The sequence below is a fragment of the Balaenoptera ricei genome, chromosome 1 (assembly GCF_028023285.1).
Source record: "Balaenoptera ricei isolate mBalRic1 chromosome 1, mBalRic1.hap2, whole genome shotgun sequence".
Lineage (NCBI taxonomy): Eukaryota > Metazoa > Chordata > Mammalia > Artiodactyla > Balaenopteridae > Balaenoptera > Balaenoptera ricei.
The window spans coordinates 32,446,546-32,465,572 of NC_082639.1; the positions used below are offsets into that span (position 1 = coordinate 32,446,546).

A 19,027-nucleotide genomic window follows, 5' to 3' on the forward strand; every position below is an offset into this window, starting at 1 on the left:
TCTAAATCTTCATTCACATTCCCTCCTTTGATACAATGCCTTTTCTTCTCTATCTATCTAAAACTCACCTATCCTTCAAGTCCCTTTTCACAGAGCTTTCCATGACTATATCAGCTTTCACTGATTTCTCTCTTCTCAGAAATTCTATGGTTTATCATAACATCTAACACTGCAGTCTCTCTCCTCCCCACCTCCCATCCCCGCCCCTTGCAAAGCATCATTAATAACTCACTTCAAACACGTATTGGGGCTTCCCTGGTGACGCAGTGGTTGAGAATCTGCCTGCCAATGCAGGGGACACGGGTTCAAGCCCTGGTCTGGGGAGATCCCACATGCTGCAGAGCAACGAGGCCCGTGAGCCACAACTACTGAGCCTGCGCGTCTAGAGCCTGTGCTCCGCAACAAGAGAGGCCGCGACAGTGAGGCCTGCGCACTGCGATGAAGAGTGGCCCCCGCTTGCCGCAACTGAAGAAAGCCCTCGCACAGAAACGAAGACCCAACACAGCCATAAATAAAAATAAATAAACAAAATTAAAAAACAAAAACAAAAACACGTATTAACTTGCTTTGTTTCATGTTTATCTGGACTAAAACTCCTTGAAGACAGGGATTGCAGTTTTGTCTCTCCAAAAGGGCCTTGCAGGAAATAGCACCTAATCATATTTTTAGCACTTACTATGTGCCTGATATTGTATTAAGTGCTTTACATATTTAATCTCGTTTAACCATCACAATAATATCATGTTATTGATATTATTCTTTCCATTTTACAGAAGAAACAAAGACATGAAGAGGTCAGGCTGAGGCTGCATATCTTAGAAAAGGCAAGGCTGGGATTTGAGCTAAAGTCTGCCTCTCAAAGCCAGCACAAAGTAGAGGTTGTGAACAAAGATTTGTTGAATTATCCTAATCATCTGATGTGTGCTGATGGTCGTGTCATACCACATGAACTAATGAGGGTGGAAACCATGCCCAGAGTTTACGGGATACAGTGGGGAGAAGGACTGCCCGTCCTTGCTGAATACCCATCAGGTGCTAGGTTCAGCACCAGGCATTTCACCGAGCACCTCATTTACACTGTGAAAACTCTTAACTTGTAATTCCTCCATCGGAGATTTACCCCAAATGTCACCCATCCTCAATCGGAGCACAAATGCTCCCAGGTGTGATGTGTACACACTCCTTCTGGGCCTCCCTGTGGCTCAAGGAAGAGGGCAAAGCCTCCTGATTCCCATCAGCCGGTAAGTTGAAAATCTCAGCATCATAAAGCATTTGCCAAGTGCCTGGACTTTTTCAGGACAGGCCACCCTGCTCTTCTTTCTAACACTCATGTTCTCACTTATGAAGCACCAGAGCCCTGTGAAGTAGGCGGCATTTTCTCCACTTCACAGATAAATAGCGTCCCCCAAAACCGACACTGTTTAGGTCACGTGGCCGATGGCAGATGAGGGAGGAGAATCCAGGTCTCCTGACTATCCACCCTGCTTCATTCCCTCAGCAGACACTCGTAGATGGTAAATGATTTATCCTGGTGTCGCTGGGAACTCTAAATAGCAACCGCTCTGGAATAATTTTCCTTCAAAAGGTATATAATGGATACCTATAGGTCAACCTTGTAGGTTCAAATACCATCTCCACGTATTTGCTTGGTGACACAGAGATAGTCGTTTCACCTCCCTAGGTGAATTCCCTCATCGGTAAATGGAGATAATAACAGTACATACACCAAACAGTAATATCGTGAGAAGTAAATGAGATGATGGCAGTGAAACACCTGGCACGATGTCCGGCATTTGGTGGGCGCCTAGGAATAATGGGTGCCCTTGCCCGGCCCCCTCCGCCCCACAAGCCTCGGGGTTCACCCACTACCACCAAGCGACAGTGTATCCACTCAGCCAGAGGCCCACGCACGGCCTCCGGTTTACCACGCTGGGGACAGCCGCACTGTCATACCTGCATGGAGTCAGCGCTGACGATCTCGCCACCGAGCCGCTGGCCTAGCTGTAACGCCAGCGTGGATTTGCCGGTGCCCGTGGCCCCGAGAATTACTACAAGAGGCAGTGTCCGTTTCAGGCCCCGGAGCCCAGGGCCCGCAGACACAGCTCGTGCAGCCGCCACCGCCGCCATCTTAAAGAAGTCTACGCTTGCGCAGGAGCAGCTGTCCCCATGGCAACCGTCAGTGCGCCTGCGCGGACCTCGGGCTCTGAAGGGAGGGTGCGGAGGGAGGAAGGAGGTGAGGGACCCAGGTCCCCACGCTCAGAAACTCCCGCTGTGACTGCCATCAACTTGCTGCTGATGTGAGAACCTCAACTACCTCCTCTCTTAAGTGGGACATGTCAGTCGTATCTGAAATAGATCTATCCGTATTATTCTCTCTTCCACGGCGCCCAGTTCTTTTTCTTCATAGCGCTAATTACAATATGAAATTATATATTGACCTCTTGTCCATTGTCTGACTTTCTCTCCAGACTGTTAGTTCTATAAAGGCAAGGAACAGATTCTGCCTAGGTCACTACTGTATCTCCAGTACAGTACCTGATACCGAACAGACACCCAATAATTGTTAATAGAGGGGAGAATGGCTTGCATATCTAGTGCTACAGCCAGTGAGCTCAGAGGTGTGGCATTCACCAGGATCAGATCTACCCAGTTCTCAGGCAAGGGCGGCTGCTCTAATGTTTTCATCCAACAACTCAAACTGAGACACAGTCAGAAGGCAGAACAAGATTTTTCATCTATTTCGCGAAAGGATGCAAGAGATGGGGTGAGAACAGATAAAAAAACAAGCAAGTAAACAACCCACAACATACAAAGAGAAAAAATAAGGAAGGCAGAAAGGATAAAATAGTAGCAACCCTCAGATTAAAGTGGGGGTGGGGAAAACTAGGTCCAGAGAGGGCCAAAATTCTGGAGACTACACAACCTTTAAAAAAGGGCTATGGGGGATTTCCCTGGCGGTCCAGTGGTTAAGACTCCGCGCTTCTACTGCAGGGGGCACGGGTTGGATCCCTGGTTGGGCAACTAAGATCCTGCATGTGGCGTGTGGCCAAGAAAAAAGAACTTTGGAACCAGATGAACATGGGTTCGAATCCCAACTCTGCCACTTATCAGCTGAGTGACTTCACACAATTCACTTAGCCTCAGTTTTCTCATCCTTAAGTACCTCTCAGGACTGCCATAAGGAGAAAATGAAGTAATGCCTGAAAAGTGCCTGCTACAACGCCCTGGCACATAATCACCACCATTTGTTAAACACTTTGTATTATAATAGTAACACCCCATCTGCCTTACTAAAGAGGTTAGAGCAGCAGCCTAAGGGCAGAGGAATTTTCAGTAATGTGTGAAAGTGCCTAAATACCTATTCTACTAACCCTTTGTTAGCCAGTTTAAGAGTCTTAATTGCTTTCTGCCTGAGATTACTACCTGGCTCTGCCTAGCTCTCAGGTCATATCACCCTTGGGTCAGAGGAATCACCCCTGGACGGTTAGAGAATATGATAGGCCTGCCCTGAATGACTGCCAATAAATACATTTCTCAATCACTTGGATCACCCCTGGCATAATGGCCATTCTTGCAGACCCAGCCTACACCTTGTAGTCACATGTATCCCAGGGTCCTTGTACCTCCTTTTCTCAATCCAGCCTGCTTTGATCAAAAGCCTTGTTCTCTCCAATTTGTGGTACCCGCCTGGGGCTGGTTTTAAAATCAAGATGTGTGGCCACATATTGGCAGACACTCTCACATGATGGTTGTTAACTGTAGAGCCTTTGCCTGCAGATTTTCCGAGGGTACGGTTACCTTGACAACAAGCAGAAAGAAGGCAGGCCGGAGAAATGATGCAAATAAAGCAAAAGGGAGGCTAATTTCATGATGACAATCTGACCATGACAGAGGAGGCTCACTCACAGATGGGAAAGTACTGTCCAAGTCATGACCAGGTGACTGTTATGAGAGAGAGAAAGAGAGAGAGAAGGGGGGTGGTGGTGGTGGAATTTACCACTGAGAGACCAGAAGAGGGAGAGGCTGGTTACCAAGGCAACTGGGGAGCAAGGAATGAAAAAATGGGGCTTCACCACAGCAGCAGAAAATTGCTTCTAGCCAAGCAACACAGGACTGTTGCTATAGAAACAAAGAGAACAGGGATCCTGTAGACCATGGGGAGAATTATCACTGAAATACTGAGCAGGAAAGACTCCTAAATCAGAATGGAGCCTGTGGTCCAAAACAAATGAGGAGAAGTGAGAAAAAAACATCATACCATTTCCATTCATTGTAGTTCTGCCAGCCCCACCAAAGGAGAATGGGAACATATTTTTTTAATACCTTTAGGCTATTTTATTTGTACCTCTGTCTCGCTAATGATCTTCTGAACTCTAAATTATACTAAGAATAGTTCCTGAAAGATAATCTGTAACTTGAAATCCTAATTAGAGAGATTAAGTTCAAGGGAAAATTGGGAAATTGAAGTCTATGATCAAGAGTTAATAAGTATTTATAAAAAACAACATAAAACCCTCTAATGTGCAGCTTTGCAGGGTAATAAGGAGACAAAAGGCGGCAAAAGGGAGTCAGAAAAGCTATTTGTGGTCATGCCCAGGTATTAGCCCTGACCCCTCTCTGCCTTGTATGAGGCCAGATGGGAAATAGCTTATTCTGAAAGGTAGCTCAACAGGAAAGGGAGTCTCTCACTCAAAGTGTATGTGTATATCTAGAGGTGAGGATGCAGAAGCCCATCTCAACACACTCCACTGCTTACAGATTATTTGGGGTTAAAAAAAAAAATCTAGGGCTTCCCTGGTGGCGCAGTGGTTGAGAATCTGCCTGCCAATGCAGGGGACACGGGTTCGAGCCCTGGTCTGGGAAGATCCCACATGCCACGGAGCAACTGGGCCCGTGAGCCACAATTACTGAGCCTGCGCGTCTGGAGCCTGTGCTCTGCAACAAGAGAGGCCGCGATGGTGAGAGGCCCGCGCACCGCGATGAAGAGTGGTCCCCACTTGCCGCAACTAGAGAAAGCCCTCACACAGAAACGAAGACTCAACACAGTCATAAATAAATAAATAAAAGAACGTGAATTTCTTTAAAAAAAAAAAAAAAAAATCTAGTTTACAAGGCAAAAATGCTGGGATACGTTCAGTCTGGAAGAGCATGTCTAAAATGCAGGAATGAGGTACTAGGGAGACTCAAATTACTTGGAGGGTAATAATTCTTGCCTGCCCTTCTGAAAGTCCACAGTCAGCCACCTAATTGTTACCGCCAGTGTGGGTGTGCTGTACCCTAGGGCAGATGGGTAGTCAGGATGGGCAACCTCTAGGTTGCCTCACATTCTTTAGGAAATTGAGAGCAGTACGTGGGGTGGAATGGGCATGGGAACATGGCAGAAAAGGAGAAAGGGAAAAGTGCAGAAAGGTAGAGGGGAAATCTAGGTGATGACCCAATTAAAAAATTTTTTACAAAAAGAAAGAAACATAGGGAGAAGATAAAGGTGAAGCCATTAGAGTGGAAGGGTCATTCAAAATGGAGCATCCAGAAAGTTTGAACTTTTTGGAATTCTACAGGATGCTGTGACATGGAAAGGAGGAGGTATATGCCATGGAAGGCCTGAAGCATCTGTTCCCAAGGTAAGAGAAGAAAGTTGGGTCAAAGATAAACACTAGCTTTTTGGTACAATCCAAAGTGCCGGGAATTCCCTGGCAGTCCAGTGGTTGGGACTCTGTGCTTCCACTGCTGGGGGCCCGGGTTCAATCCCTGGTCAGGGAACTAAGATACTGCAAACCGCACAGCCAAAAAAAATTTTTTTTTAAATCACAAATTAAAACAAAAAAGCAAAGTGCCTTTGCAGCCTGACCCCCATCCTAATTAGGCACCCCAAATAAAAAATGTTTCATGCAGGAATATTTCATTATGAACTTGGTGCCTGTATTTGTTTCCTAGGACTACCATAACAAATTACCACAAACTGGGTGGCTTAAAAAAACAGAAATGTATTCTCTCACAGTTCTGGAGCCTAGAAGCCCAAAATCAGTGCATTGGTAGGGCCACACTCCCATGCTTCCCCTCTAGGGAAGAATCCTTCCCTGCCTCTTCTAGCTTCTGGTGGTTGCTGGGAATCCTTGACATTCCTTGGTTTGCGGCAGGATGACTCCAATCCTGCCTATCTCACATGGCCATCTTCTCTGTTGTATGTGTGTCTCTGTCCGAGAATTTCCCTCTCTCTCTCTCTCTCTTTTTTTAATAAATGTATTTATTTATTTGTTTGTTTCTTTCATATTTGGCTGTGTTGGGTCTTCGTTGTTGCATACGGACTTTCTCTAGTTGCGGCGAGCGGGGGCTATTCTTCGTTGCAACGCGCAGGCTTCTCATTGCAGTGGCTTCTCTTGTTGCGGAGCATGGGCTCTAGGCGCGCAGGCTTCAGTAGTTGTGGCACGTGGGCTCAGTAGTTGTGGTGCATGGGCTTAGTTGCTCTGCGGCTTGTGGGATCTTCCCAGGCCAGGGCTCAAACCCGTGTTCCTTGCATTGGCAGGCAGATTCTTAACCACTGCACCACCAGGGAAGCCCTAGAATTTCCCTCTCTTAAGGACACCAGTCATTGGATTAGAGCCCACCCTAATCCAGTATGACCTCATCTTAACTTGATTATATCTGCAAAGACCATATTTCCAAAGAAGGTCACATTCACAGGTTCTGGATAGTCATGAATTTAGTGGGGGCAATATACAACCCAGTACAGTGCCTGTGAGTAATCACAACACCTTCTACTGGTTTGGTGAATGGCTGTTTCCATTACTGTTGCCATTGGTGATTGGCCAATTCAAATCTAGGAGCATCGGAATGGCTCAAAACAAGTGAGGGGAAGAAGAGAGTAGAGCTCACCATAAACCATGGAGTTACCATGGTTTCTGTAACTCCTAAAGTTGAGTTAAAGAGTTTGCTCCAGAGCACACCAGAATGTTCTCAAAGAGAGCTCACTTCCTGCCTTCTCAGATCTCCAAGAGAGCCTACACAGGCACAGGGATCCCCGAAGGCTGCAAAATCAGAGTGGGGAGGTGCAAAAGGGGAAAAGATGCAGAACCATCAGAGGTCCTTTCCGGTTCTAATCTCATGGCTCCTTCAATCCCTCTCCTCTACTTCTCTGGCCCTTTCTCTTTCTTGTGGATTGGCACTGTGGGCCTTCATCATCTTCATATATTGATGAGTCTCAAATCTGTATCTTCATTTCAACCCCCTTTCTAAAGCTTTAATGTCACATTTGCAACTTCCTGTTGGGTGCTCTATTTTGAATGACCCCATTACCTCAATCTCATTGTGTCCCAAACCACAATCAGTTTCTTTTCCTGACTTCCCTATTTCACAGAATCACAGAGGATGTTTGTGGCAAAAAGATCCTCTTAGAAATCCAGTGCAACCCCTCTTGTTTTGTAAAAATGAGACCACCTGGCCTGCAAATCAGACCAGATTCCTCCCCCTTCCCCAGATTCCACACAACCTTCCCAATCCTCTCTTCCGCATAGCTATTCCCTTAGCTTAGAACACCTTCTTCCTCTTCACCTAGCCAAATACTCCTGGAACTCGTATTTCCAGTTAAAGTCACAGTATCTCCAACAAGAACTTTCTTGACGACTCCAAAGTGCTCTCTTCCCCTTCTGAGGCTTGCAGCCCTTGTCTGAGACACATATTGTTTTACTTTGTGATCATGTTTGCACGCTCATAAACTTCCATAAGGAACCATCACTTCATATATCATTGCTCTTACTATGTGGGCACTATTCTAAGCACTTTATTTTATTTTAATTAATTAATTTATTTATCTATATTTGGCTGCGTTGGGTCTTTGTTGCTGTGCGTGGGCTTTCTCTAGTTGCGGCGAGCGGGGGCTACTCTTCGTTACAGTGCGCGGGCTTCTCATTGTGGTGGCTTCTCTTGTTGCGGAGCACGGGCTCTAGGCGCACAGGCTTCAGTAATTGTGGCTTGAGAGCTCTAGGGCGCAGGCTCAGTAGTTGTGGTGCATGGGTTTTGTTGCTCCACAGCATGTGGGATCTTCCCAGACCAGGGATCAAACCTGTGTCTCCTGCATTGGCAGATGGATTCTTAACCACTGCGCCACCAGGGAAGTCCTAAGCACTTTAAATATAGTAACTTATTTAATCTTTGCAACAGTCCTATGAGGTAGATGTTAATATTATATCCATTTTAGAGAAGAAGGAAACTTCTAGGACTCAAGGGGGTTGAGTGATACGCCCAAACATCACATAGGTAGTAACCCCAAGTCCCTGTTCTTAACCATTTTACTATGCCATCTATACCACCTTCTGTGAATATTTTTATATCTCCACAGGACATGGCTCCAACCCCTTGTTCCAATGTTTTTCTAAGTGTGACCTCAGGAAATCCACCTCCCTGCTTGCTTGTCAGCAATGTAGATTCCTGGTCCTGACCTACTACATCAGGGTCTCGGGGATGCATAGATTCTTAAGGTCCACTCAGGTTCGAGGATCATCGCCTGAACAAAAATAGGCATTAGAGGATTTAATGACTGAATGGAGTCATTGACTCCAGCTCAGTTTGAAGACACTGCAGTGCCCAGTAAGGACCAATGGAGGGCCCTTATGTGCGACAGCATCACAGACTCACAGCTCCTGCCTGCCATGGGTCACGAGATGTTGTGGACCAGTCAGAGGCTCAGGTCTTTGCCCCCCTTTACTCCTCTGTTCCTCTCAGTCTCCCAAAATCCTGTCTACTCCTTCCCTGATGATTTATTGCCTCTTGAGACATTAATATGTCCATTTCAGATTACTTTAAGTACTCCTTCTGGGAAGATTTCTTATTTTACCAATTCCCTCTATCACCTTCCAAATATGACTGATCTGTGTGGCTTGTTACATGGTTTAAATAATACTAATCATTTCCTGAGCACTTAATATTGCTCACAACAACCCAAAGAAGCAGGTACTATGATTTATACCTGTTTTACAGATGTGGAAACTGGGACTGGGAAATGTTAATAATTTGTCCGAGCTCACAAAGCTGGAAAATACGGAGCCTGATTTGGAATGGAGCTCTGTTGGGTGTGGGAGGCTACTTAACCATACTGCTTCCCACAAAGTTTAGAGGCAATCCAACACTTACTTCCTGGGCCAGTACCGACTGGACCCCTGGCACTGAGTCTAATTGTTTAATAACTCACCTGATTAGAGACTTTAAGAACATATTTAGATTTGCTCTCCAAAAGAATGGTAATCTTAATACAGTTGATCCCTTTGGCAGCAGTTCTAAATAAAGACATTAAGAAGAGCTGTCCACTGGGCTTAAAGTAGAAACGCCCACACCCCAACGGAACTTTAGCTGACACATTTACAGACCTCCCCTGTACCCTCCCCAGTCACCCAGTCATCAGTCACCTCCCAACTGGTTATCTTATCCTTAGACTCCTCTTTCACACTCCCTATCACCTTCCAGATCAACAAAGCCATCTCCGTCACCCCCTTCTCCTTCTAATGTGCACATTCTGAAATGTCCTGACCCCAGGGGGCACTTAAGACAAATTCGGCACTTTTGAGATAGTTCAACCTGTCTCAGTTCCCCAAAATAGCTGCCAATAGGGGCAGGAGTTAAGCACTTAGTTTAGCCTTTGATTGTCTAACAGAGAGGATGGCGTTTCTTTTCCACTCCACGTGTGGCTTCTCAGCTGTCCTTTATTGTCTACGTCCACAACCCCGAGTTGTGTACTTAGTCCCTTAGGTGTACTATTCAGAGGAAAACCTAATTTCTAGAAATTGTTCTCCGAAATCCAGGAATAATCTCCTGGCTATTTTCAGACAAAGATAGAGGTAGGAGTCTGCAGAAGTGAGCTAGGAAGGAGCTTAAAATACTTCACATTCCAGAAACACCCTCCCTTCCCCCCAGGAGATGGCTTTATTCCCACTCCTTTCTCAACAGTCAGACTCAAAGGAGCTGAAGCTTAGAGGCAGACAGTTGGTACTAGCTGCCTGGGCTCAGACAAATGACTTAAATATCTCTGAGCTTCAGTTTGCTCACCTGTGAAATGGGGCTGACACCACCCTGATCTCCAGGTTATTGTGAGAATTAAGGTATGTAAAACAACATCAGCATCAGCGTTAGGGCCTGTACCTAGGAGTCCCTAAGATTTTATTGAGGACTCATGAATTCTTTCAAGGTCTAGTAAAGCGAGAGAAGCCCTACAAACTAGTTTCTCGACAAGTGGAAGGATGAACGCACTGGGAACAGAGCCACTGTAACTGAAAGAGGGATATGGAGTTTTAAGAAAAGAATCCCAGTGATCCAAGTCTGTTTTTATCAAACAGCTATTTATGCCGTGGGTTTGGGGACGTAGGGGTAGTGGGGGTGGAGTGGGAAGTTTACCTGACAGGAGACTGGGTTTGGGATTAGGATTCTGTTCTGTGACCTTAAGCAAGAAACCTCTCTGGGGGAATTCCCTGGTGGTCCAGTGGTTAGGACTCTGCGCTTCCACTGCAGGGGGTGTGGGTTCAATCCTTGGTCGGGGAACTAATATCCTGAAAGCCCGCACAGTGCAGCCAAAAAAAAAAAACCTGTCGGGGCTCCAGTACCAAGTGGCAGATATTGCTCATTTACCAGGTTGTGATGAGGGTCACTTTGTAAATGTGAGGAATTTACATCAATAGTAGCTTTTGGACTCAACTCAGGCTTCGCAGGAGTGCAGGTGGGCAATACCGACCCAGGTCTCAGCTGTAAAGCAGGATTACATGAGACAAAGTGGCCTTCTCCCACCATGATGCTCATGCCTTTCTGAACAGCAACTCTTTTCCTTTCACAGTCCCAGAAGGCGCCTCCCTGGGGCAAGACGAATCTACCCAGCCCACAAATGCAGCAGAGTGGCTGGTCATGGAACATTTGCTCCACTTCATCCCAATAAGTGGCAGGCACAGTGGCCCCAAGGAGAGACAGTTCCAGCAAGCAGTTAAGTGATGAAATCCCCTGTCTACTTCCTCCACACACCCCATGCTAACAAAACAAGCTGATCATTATTATGCAGTGGTTCACACCTCTGGCTCTACAGATAGGCAGAGCTGGTTTCAAATCCCTTGAACTCATTTACTTACTAGCTGTGTAATGCTGGGCAGTTATGTTTCACTCTTAGAACCTCAGTTCCCTCTTCTGTAGACCTTGGCACGTGGTTGGTGTGGCATAACGTGTAGGAAGGAGCAGGGTGCTTAGACATAGGCAGTGCTCCATCAGGAATGGCTATTAATAAATTCTCCCCTCTTGGGCTTCCCTGGTGGCGCAGTGGTTGAGAATCTGCCTGCTAATGCAGGGGACACGGGTTCGAGCCCTGGTCTGGGAAGATCCCACATGCCACGGAGCAACTAGGCCCGTGAGCCACAACTACTGAGCCTGCGCGTCTGGAGCCTGTGCTCCGCAACGAGAGGCCACGATAGTGAGAGGCCCGCGCACCGCGATGAAGAGTGGCCCCCGCTTGCCGCAGCTAGAGATAAGCCCTCGCACAGAGACGAAGACCCAACACAGCCATAAATAAATAAAATCAATCAATCAATCAATCAATCAATCAATCAATAAATTCTCCCCTCTTGCATTTACGGCAAGTTTCTGAGAACTATGGGAGGTAAAGGGAGCCTTCATTTTCCTTTATTAATCAAGGGAGAAAGAAAAAAAAATCACATCACACCACCAATTCTCATAGAATTTTAAAAAAGATATCCTGCAAGCGACTTCCCTGGCGGTCCAGTGGTTAGGACTCTGCGCTTCCATTGCAGGGACCACAGGTTCAATCCCTGGTCAGGGAACTAAGATCCCACAAGCCGTGTGGCCAAAAACAAGAAAAAAGAAAAAAAAAAGTTTATCCTTCATTTAATGCCTGCCAACCCCTTGTGAAGTAGCATTTATCCCCACTTTACAAGTAAGGAAACTAGGGCTTTTAGCTTTTAGGTAAAGCTAAAAGCACAGGATGAGTAAATGGTGGAACCCTGGGATTTCAAGCCTTCTAAAATACAAATTCAGCACTCTGCAATTCATAAGAGTGCTTACCGAGTACTGAACCTACATTGTTTAGACATGTCTGAAATGGCATTTCAGGAACCCAAAGTGGAGTGACCAGGTTAGCAACATGATTAGAGATCACTCGTGGCTACCCTGAAACAATTTTCCTTGGTTCCGGGGGATGCGGTGGGCATAAGCTCTGCCCCCACTCTGACATGTTTGAGAAATCTTTTATTAGAAGATGTTCCAGAAGGCAACATTTTAAAATCAGGCAATCAGTAATCACAACTAAATACAAAATTTCAGGTAAACCTGCCTTTTAAAATAAATCAGACTCTTGCAACAGGAGAATTGCCCCAGAGCTTTTTTCTTGTACAAAAACAATTAACACCACTTTGCAAAAGGCATACAAAAATACAGTATTAAAAAAAAGAAGACTGCTCCCGGCCTAACACCCAACAGCAGCTCATAAAACACAAGCTATTCAGGTGAGACATCAGTAACCTACATCTCAACTGTTCTCCAAAGACAGTTCCAGAAGTCAGTTGGCTCCCAAAAACCATGCTCCAGAAGGTAGGGAGGCTTTTTCCAAACTTCCACTGGGGTTCTCTGAGGCCAGGGAGCAACCTCAGGAACAGACCCTCATGCATAATAGGTTTGGAAGTAGCAACTGGCTTCCCAGAGCCACGTATAGTGCTCTACCATCCTCCCTTCCCCTACTTTCAAACCCCCATCCAGTAGGCACCTGCTGCCCTGGGCAGAGTTCTGGAGGGGCTGGTCTTTCTTCCAGGCTAGGCTTAGGGGCTGCTGAGGTTGCCCACATGACACCTGTTGGGTTGGGTGCCTTTCTCAGAATGGAGGCTGCGCCTGGAATCCACTTGGAGAGGCTCAGTCCAGCTGGGGAAAAATCCATCATGGTCCACTAAGCAGAGCTCCTGGAAGCTCCTTAAAAACCCACCAGGAAGCTAGTCTGCCTTCCAGAGCTCTGGATGCGTCCCAGCAGCTCTCCCAGTAAGAACTGCAGTAAGGCCCAGATTCTGGGAAAAGGATCTGACTCATGTCAAGCTGGCAGAAGGCCAAGGGTGGCTACAGAGCCAGCAAGCTCCTTGGAGTTGCATGAGAAGGACAGGTTTGCATGGTCCTAGTAGAACTTCAAACTTATCAGTAAGGGATTGAGACGAGAGGGAGGTGGGAAAGAGGAAGTGGTACAGTTCTCCCTCCTCAGGTGCCTGACATCTGCTTTGAGAAGATTCTAAGATGGAAAACACCTGGGCAGGGAACAGGTTTACAGCCAGGACTCCAAGCCTTCCCCAGGCCACAGTCTGGGACACTTTGCCCTGTGTCCCGGGGAAATACTTCTGACCTGTGGGAAAGGTGGTGCCTTAGAGCCCATTGCATAACAAAGGCAGAAGGAAACAAAAAAGTCCCTGGTGAGGACTGAATGGTCTCTGCCCTCAGAGGAAAGGGCCCAGGGGGCTTTTAGACAAAGAATCTAGAGGCCAAGCTCTTTAAATGTTCTCAAGGTCGCAGCCTGGAGAGTGGTGGGAGGAGGGGTGTCATTTAACATCAGAATATATATATTAAAGATGTCCAACTCCTCAGCTACTGTAAAGTGTCTGACAGTGAGGTAATGGTCCCTGCTGATCAAGTCTGCGAGCTCATCTTCACCCAAGACAGCTTGTATGTCTCCTGGAAAAAGGAGCCTCAGGGAGTGTGTCCAGGCCCAGCTGTCCCAGTGTCACCCCAGAGACACCAGTGGGAGCATCCTTTCCCAGCCTAAAGCTCATCCGGAGTGTGAGATTTCATGCAGGCTGGAGCCCCCCGACAACGTCCACCACCTGTTGCATAGCATCTGTCGGGCTTTTCTTCGGAGCTCGTGAGCTAGGCAGACCCCAAGGCTCCTCAGTCAGCTGTCCGCCTGAGAAGCCAAAGGCGTCAGAGAAGCCACAGCGCTCCCATGAGTCAGGGCAGAGGGAGAGCTGGGCTGCAAGGTTTCCAAGAATGCAAGCCCTTCTTGTGTGTGCTCCGGCTGCAATGCATTCTGGGATCTACTGTCCAGGCTGTCCCACTGGAACCAAAATGTGCAAATTCCTATGGGGAATAGGGGAGGTTAAAAAATAAATTCGGGTCTTTGTTAAGACAGAGCAGTCAGGCTTTTTGGTCAGTTAGTAGCCACTGAGGTACGCAATTCTTTTCTGCAGTTGCTGCTGCCGACACCGGAGCTGCCTTTTCTCTGTAGCCATCCTCTTCTCAGCCCCCACTAGGGCTTGCAAGTATTCCAAGGCCTTGCTCAGGATCACTACTTTGGGGGCCTTGGAGCAGCTGGCCAGGGTGGGCACCTGGTCCCTCAGGGCCAAGAACCTGGAACGGAGGTCATTCCGTCTTTTGCGCTCCAGGAAGTTGTGGTTCTTCCTCTTGGTCACGTCCTCCGTGTCAGAACTGACAGGTTTGGGGTGGCAGGACTGGGGAGGCTCTCTTTCTACAGGCGGGGGGCTCACAATTTCTTCATCTGCCTCATCTTCCTTTTCCTCTGGTACATCTCTCTCTAGACCCTCTTCTTGGGGCCCTCGCCCTGGAGCCTCTCCTTGGGAGCAGCTTTCTGGAGGAAAACGGGCGGCATAGTTGTGCTGTTGTTGATGGATGGAGATGTGGAAGTGTTTCATGCAGGGGTCCAAAGGGTCTGCTCGCACCGTGATGGTGACCGGCTTCCGGACACCCAGGGACTGTCTCTTCTCCACAGTCACAACGTCGATTTCTTCACCCTCTGTCCAAGAAGAGAGATCAACAGAAGAAACACACCCCATGAGAAACACATACTCAGACCCTATATTGGAGTTTGGGAAAGGAGGTGACATTTTCCCAATTTAGATATAAACAAATTCAAGGGAGGAGAAAGACAGCTGATTCATCTGTAATGAGGCTAAGGGCAGTGTGAAGGAAAGGAGGTGAAATAAGCAAGAAGGAAAATATTCTCCAATTTCTCTTTGCACAGCAAGGCTTAGATAAGAACAAAAGGCAGACCCAAGCCAACAGCCCCCAGTCTGCACAGGCTCTCCCCTCCCCCACTGAGGGGATGGAGAAAAAGAGCTATCAGCCTGGGACAAAGTTTAGCTCTAAAGATCTTCCCCAGTCGGGCTCTTTCATGCCCCATCAGAATTGTAAATGAGGGGTCTGTGGGCAGAGCTGCCCTTTGTTCCTGCCCAGCACAGCCTGCACTTGGGAATTGTTACTTTTCACAAGTTATAAATCCTATTATTCCCCCACCTCTCTATTCTGCCGCCCCTTTCAGCTGAAGAGTCGGAGAAGGGAGGGCTACAACCCATCGCTCCTCACCCAGAGGGGAGGGAAAGGGTTTGCCTTAGCAGCATTTTGCTCCTGGGTTCAATGGGTTTCTAGAGTCATCCATCATTTAGAGGTTGCCTGCCCCACCCCCTTCCCTGGACCAGAAGAGGGTTGGATTTGTAATCACAGGTCGGCAAAAGCTGCAGGAACTTCACAAAGGTACAAGCGACCATTTCCAAGCTACCTATGCCAGGGCAGGAACTGAGCAGCATGGGAATGTTCTGATACAAGGGCCAAAACACTAGCAACACCTGGACATGCCCCCATGTCCTTGCTCCAAGGTCTTTTAGGTTACCCCAACCAGGAGAGGGACAATTTGGGGAGAACCTTCCTGCTCCACATGTTTTCCAGCCCCCGCATAGAAGGCCATCTTAATGCATTTCAGCCTGACAACAGAAGAGCTCAGTTCTCGGCCTCTTTTGCATATCAGGATGCTTGAGCCCCTTTGTCAGGAAGGCTTCCATTGTGTGGACAATCGCATTATTTCTCCATTAATAAAACCTGACCATTCAGCCCTCCTGCCCCCAAGGCCTGTGATTGGCTGGCTAAGCGGTGTTTTGAAGGCTGTCTTACTCAGCCCCTGGCCCCTATTGGCTGAGCTTTGCCGTCAGTCACTCTTCCCACCCCCCCTCATTGTTTGCAATCTGTTGCATTTTGTTCTGGGCCATGTGGCCTATGAGTGAACCAGGAGCTCGCAAACAGGTTCAGGTTAAAGGGCAGGTGAGAAAATGAATCAGGAGGCTTCCCCACATCCCAAACCTTTAATATTTCAGGGTTAAACCTCATAGCTGCGGAAGGCTCTGCCTAAGGAAGAAATAAGGTACAACACGATTCTCCTTTTTGGAGAGTAGTGTCTAACTCTACCCAGACAAGGAAGTGTCCTCGGCTGGACAATCAGGTCATACTCCATGTGCAAAGGGAGAAACTGACACCCAGTTCAGCCAAGTCTACACATCACCTTTGTAACGTTCTGGATCTCAAACTAAGATCTCCAGACTCCCAAAACAATGCTCTTTCCATTCTACCACTCCAACAGCCTTTGTAGAGATACATCTTTATTGGTTTCTTGATCTCAAAGTTCCCATTCCAGCCATTAAACAAACAGAAGGTCTTGGTGTAGAAAGCAAGCAGGTTAAAAATGACCTTAACACAGTGGACCGAAAAAATTGACTTTTAATGGTTCTTGTTATCCTTATTTTTACCTTCAAGTGTATGACAACCTCCATACTCATTCCCCAGTTCCCTCTAAATGGTCATGTAAGTTATTCTTAAAAGCTACAGTGAGGTTTCAGTCCTGATTTTCCCGATGCGAGCCTCAGTTTGCACCCTATAAAAAACCCTCCCCAGTATTTCTCATGGGCACTTCTGAGAAGAGGTTAGGCTAAGAACAACATAGTCTGGTGGCACAGGATGCAGCAGGCTGTCCTCAGTGAGGTTTACACTTGCCTTCAAGGATAGGGAAGGGGAACCTGGGGCTCTGTATCTGTGACCCCAGCACCAAGCCCAGAGCTTAGCACAAAGTAGGGGCCAGCCAACATGTGCTGAATACAAATGAAGCAGCTGAAAGCCCTCAGATGAATTGGGCGGGACCTAGAGGAACACCTTCCCACATCAGGCCAGAGCAAAAAGGCAAGATGTACCACTTCTCAGATAAGCTACCACAAAGTTCCTCTAAACCTCAGAGAAGTGCCTGGTTGGGATGGAGGATTGAGCAAAAGAGGCTGGCTGGATGGCAGGAAGCTGGGGTTCACTTCTGGTGATTTCCTATTTCTAAGCCTCATGTTTTCCATCTGTTAATGGGGAGTGGTCATTCCTCCGCTACCTGTCTCATGGATGATGGTGTGGATGCACACATGGTAAGGGGTAGGGGTGCAAGAGGAGCCATTATTGTCTTTTGAAAGTAAACCAGGCAGGAGACCAGGTTTTTGAAAGGATGAAGGCTTTGGCTTTGCACAAAGACTCCTCAGCTTCTTCTCTCCTCAGGGGAGTGAGTTCCCCAGAGAAAGAGACAGGAAAAAAAAAAAAAATTCATGCCTGGAGTGACACTTAAGGGACCCTTTCCAGCTTTAGGAGGACAGAAATCCCCTATGGTCCAATCCCCGTATTGTCCTCCTAAGCGCCAAGCCTCAGCCTGTCTCCCTGTCTCCCTTGTCCCCTGGGGCTCCAATCATCATCAAAGGGACGCTGGCTCCCACGCCACTTCTTCAAACTGTTTACTAACACACCCACGTGCCAGACAGACACCGCTGGGGGCTACACCGGCAGCTTCAGCCACAGGAAGGGGGAGGTGGCGGAAGGGCTTGCGCAGACCCAGTGCCTGACCTCAGCGGCAGAGGTTTGGCCACCCATGGGGTGCCCCCCTCTTTGATGGCCCAGGGCTGTCCTTACCCGAGTCGCTTGGGCTCTCGGACCCCGAGCAGGCCTGGGTCTTGGGCTCGCCCAGCGGACAGGGGGCAGCGGGCGCCGGGTTGCCGGCTTCGAGGCTGGGAGCGCAGTCCAGGGTGGCGGGCGCCTTGGGCGGGTTCCCCCGGGGCGCGCCAGCAGCGAGCCGGTCGCTCACCGCTCTCTCCAGCCGTTCCCGGGCCGAGAAGCCGCTCCACATGCAGTCACGGCGGATGATGGAGGCGTAGTTCCTGCCCCAAGCTTTCGAGTGACCCCGGGATTCTGCCTCGTCCCCGGCGCCCCCTCCGGGCCACGGCTCTGGAGGGCCAATTCCGGGGGCCGGGTCCCCGGCGCCGGGACCGGAGCCCCAGGGCGGCGACGTGGGGGGCGACGGCACCAGCTCGAATTTCTTCCAGATGTCCTCGCTGGGCGCCGTGGAGCGGTAGAAATCCTCCCCGCAGTCATAGTCGTAGAAATAGTGCTGGTACGAGTCGAAGTCCATGTCCGCTCCCTGCGGGAGGGAAGGGGGACGTGCTGACCCGGGTGCGGGCCCGGGGAGGGAGGCGTCCCCCCGTCCCCCAGCACAGCTGGCTGCCAGGCTCTCGTCCCTCTCCAATCTCTCGGCTTGGAGCCCGCGCCCTTCCCTCGCGACCCGGCAGCCCGGCCGAGGGTCAGCGTGCCCAGGGAAGCCGGTCACAGCGCGCGGACAAGGCAGCAGGGAGCGAGTTCAAAGCAAACTTTGCCAGCGCCGCCCGGAGCGCAGCTCCCAGGGCCCGGCCGGGCCGGGCGGGGGCGCGCTGTGCCCAGAAGGCAGCCTGCAGCCCGTTCCCCGGGACCCGCGCCCGTTCCCCGGCCGCCCGCAGCCTCACCTCGCTCCCGCCGCCGACCGCCTGGAGCGGACCGGCTCCCCGCCGGCTCGGGGCAGCCCGGCAGCCCGCACACATGCACATGCGCGCCACCGAGCGCGCGGACCACACTCAGGAGCTCGCCCCCTCCCGCGCGCGCTCCCGCCCTCGCTCGCGCACGGCGGCCCGGACGCTCCCGGGAGCGGCGCGGGAGCGCGAGATGCAGGCGCATTGTTTCCTGGCTGCCTTATATCTCGTCGCGCGCCCGGGGCTCAGGGACCGGGGGCGGGCCCTACGGGACAAGCCCCGCCCCTCCCCGCCCCTCCCGGTCGACAGGTGGGGGCGGTGGAGTCCCAGCCCCACCCCTCCAAGCTACCTTCTCTCACTCTATTCTATTCCCTGTACCCCTCGAAATAAATTGCACACTGGGGAGCGCAGAGCAGGCGGCGAGCTGATGTAGCCCG

The 19,027-nt window shown here is 49.3% G+C and overlaps 2 protein-coding genes across 3 annotated transcripts in view; both read right to left on the reverse strand.

Moving 5' to 3' along the window:
- TRIT1 (tRNA isopentenyltransferase 1) overlaps positions 1–2,127 on the reverse strand; it is a 43,538-nt gene extending 41,411 nt beyond the window's left edge. Inside the window, exon 1 of the mRNA XM_059919710.1 lies at positions 1,954–2,127. Within this exon, the coding sequence (XP_059775693.1) occupies positions 1,954–2,127 (174 nt within the window). The remainder of the gene's footprint in view (positions 1–1,953) is intronic.
- Positions 2,128–12,373: 10,246 nt separating this feature from the next.
- Positions 12,374–18,668, reverse strand: MYCL (MYCL proto-oncogene, bHLH transcription factor). Of its 2 annotated transcripts, none has more exons than XM_059897244.1 (2): positions 17,725–18,220; positions 12,374–14,758 (listed from the first exon to the last, which is right to left on the reverse strand). In XM_059897244.1, exons 1-2 carry the CDS (start codon positions 18,218–18,220, stop codon positions 14,160–14,162), a joined length of 1,095 nt encoding a protein of 364 aa, XP_059753227.1. In that variant the 3' UTR covers positions 12,374–14,159. The 2 variants fall into 2 exon arrangements, with proteins under 2 accessions (XP_059753227.1, XP_059753237.1); XM_059897254.1 differs by lacking the exon at positions 12,374–14,758 and adding an exon at positions 18,588–18,668 and having other exon boundaries at positions 17,660–18,229.
- Positions 18,669–19,027: the final 359 nt, after the last annotated feature.

Excerpts from the sequence above, each read along its gene's own strand:
- MYCL (XM_059897244.1), bottom strand. The coding sequence starts at position 18,220 with ATGGACTTCGACTCGTACCAGCACTATTTCTACGACTATGACTGCGGG. Across the intron at positions 14,759-17,724 it reads CGAGAGCCCAAGCGACTCGG|AGGGTGAAGAAATCGACGTT; the intron begins GTAAGGACAGCC and ends CTTCTTGGACAG.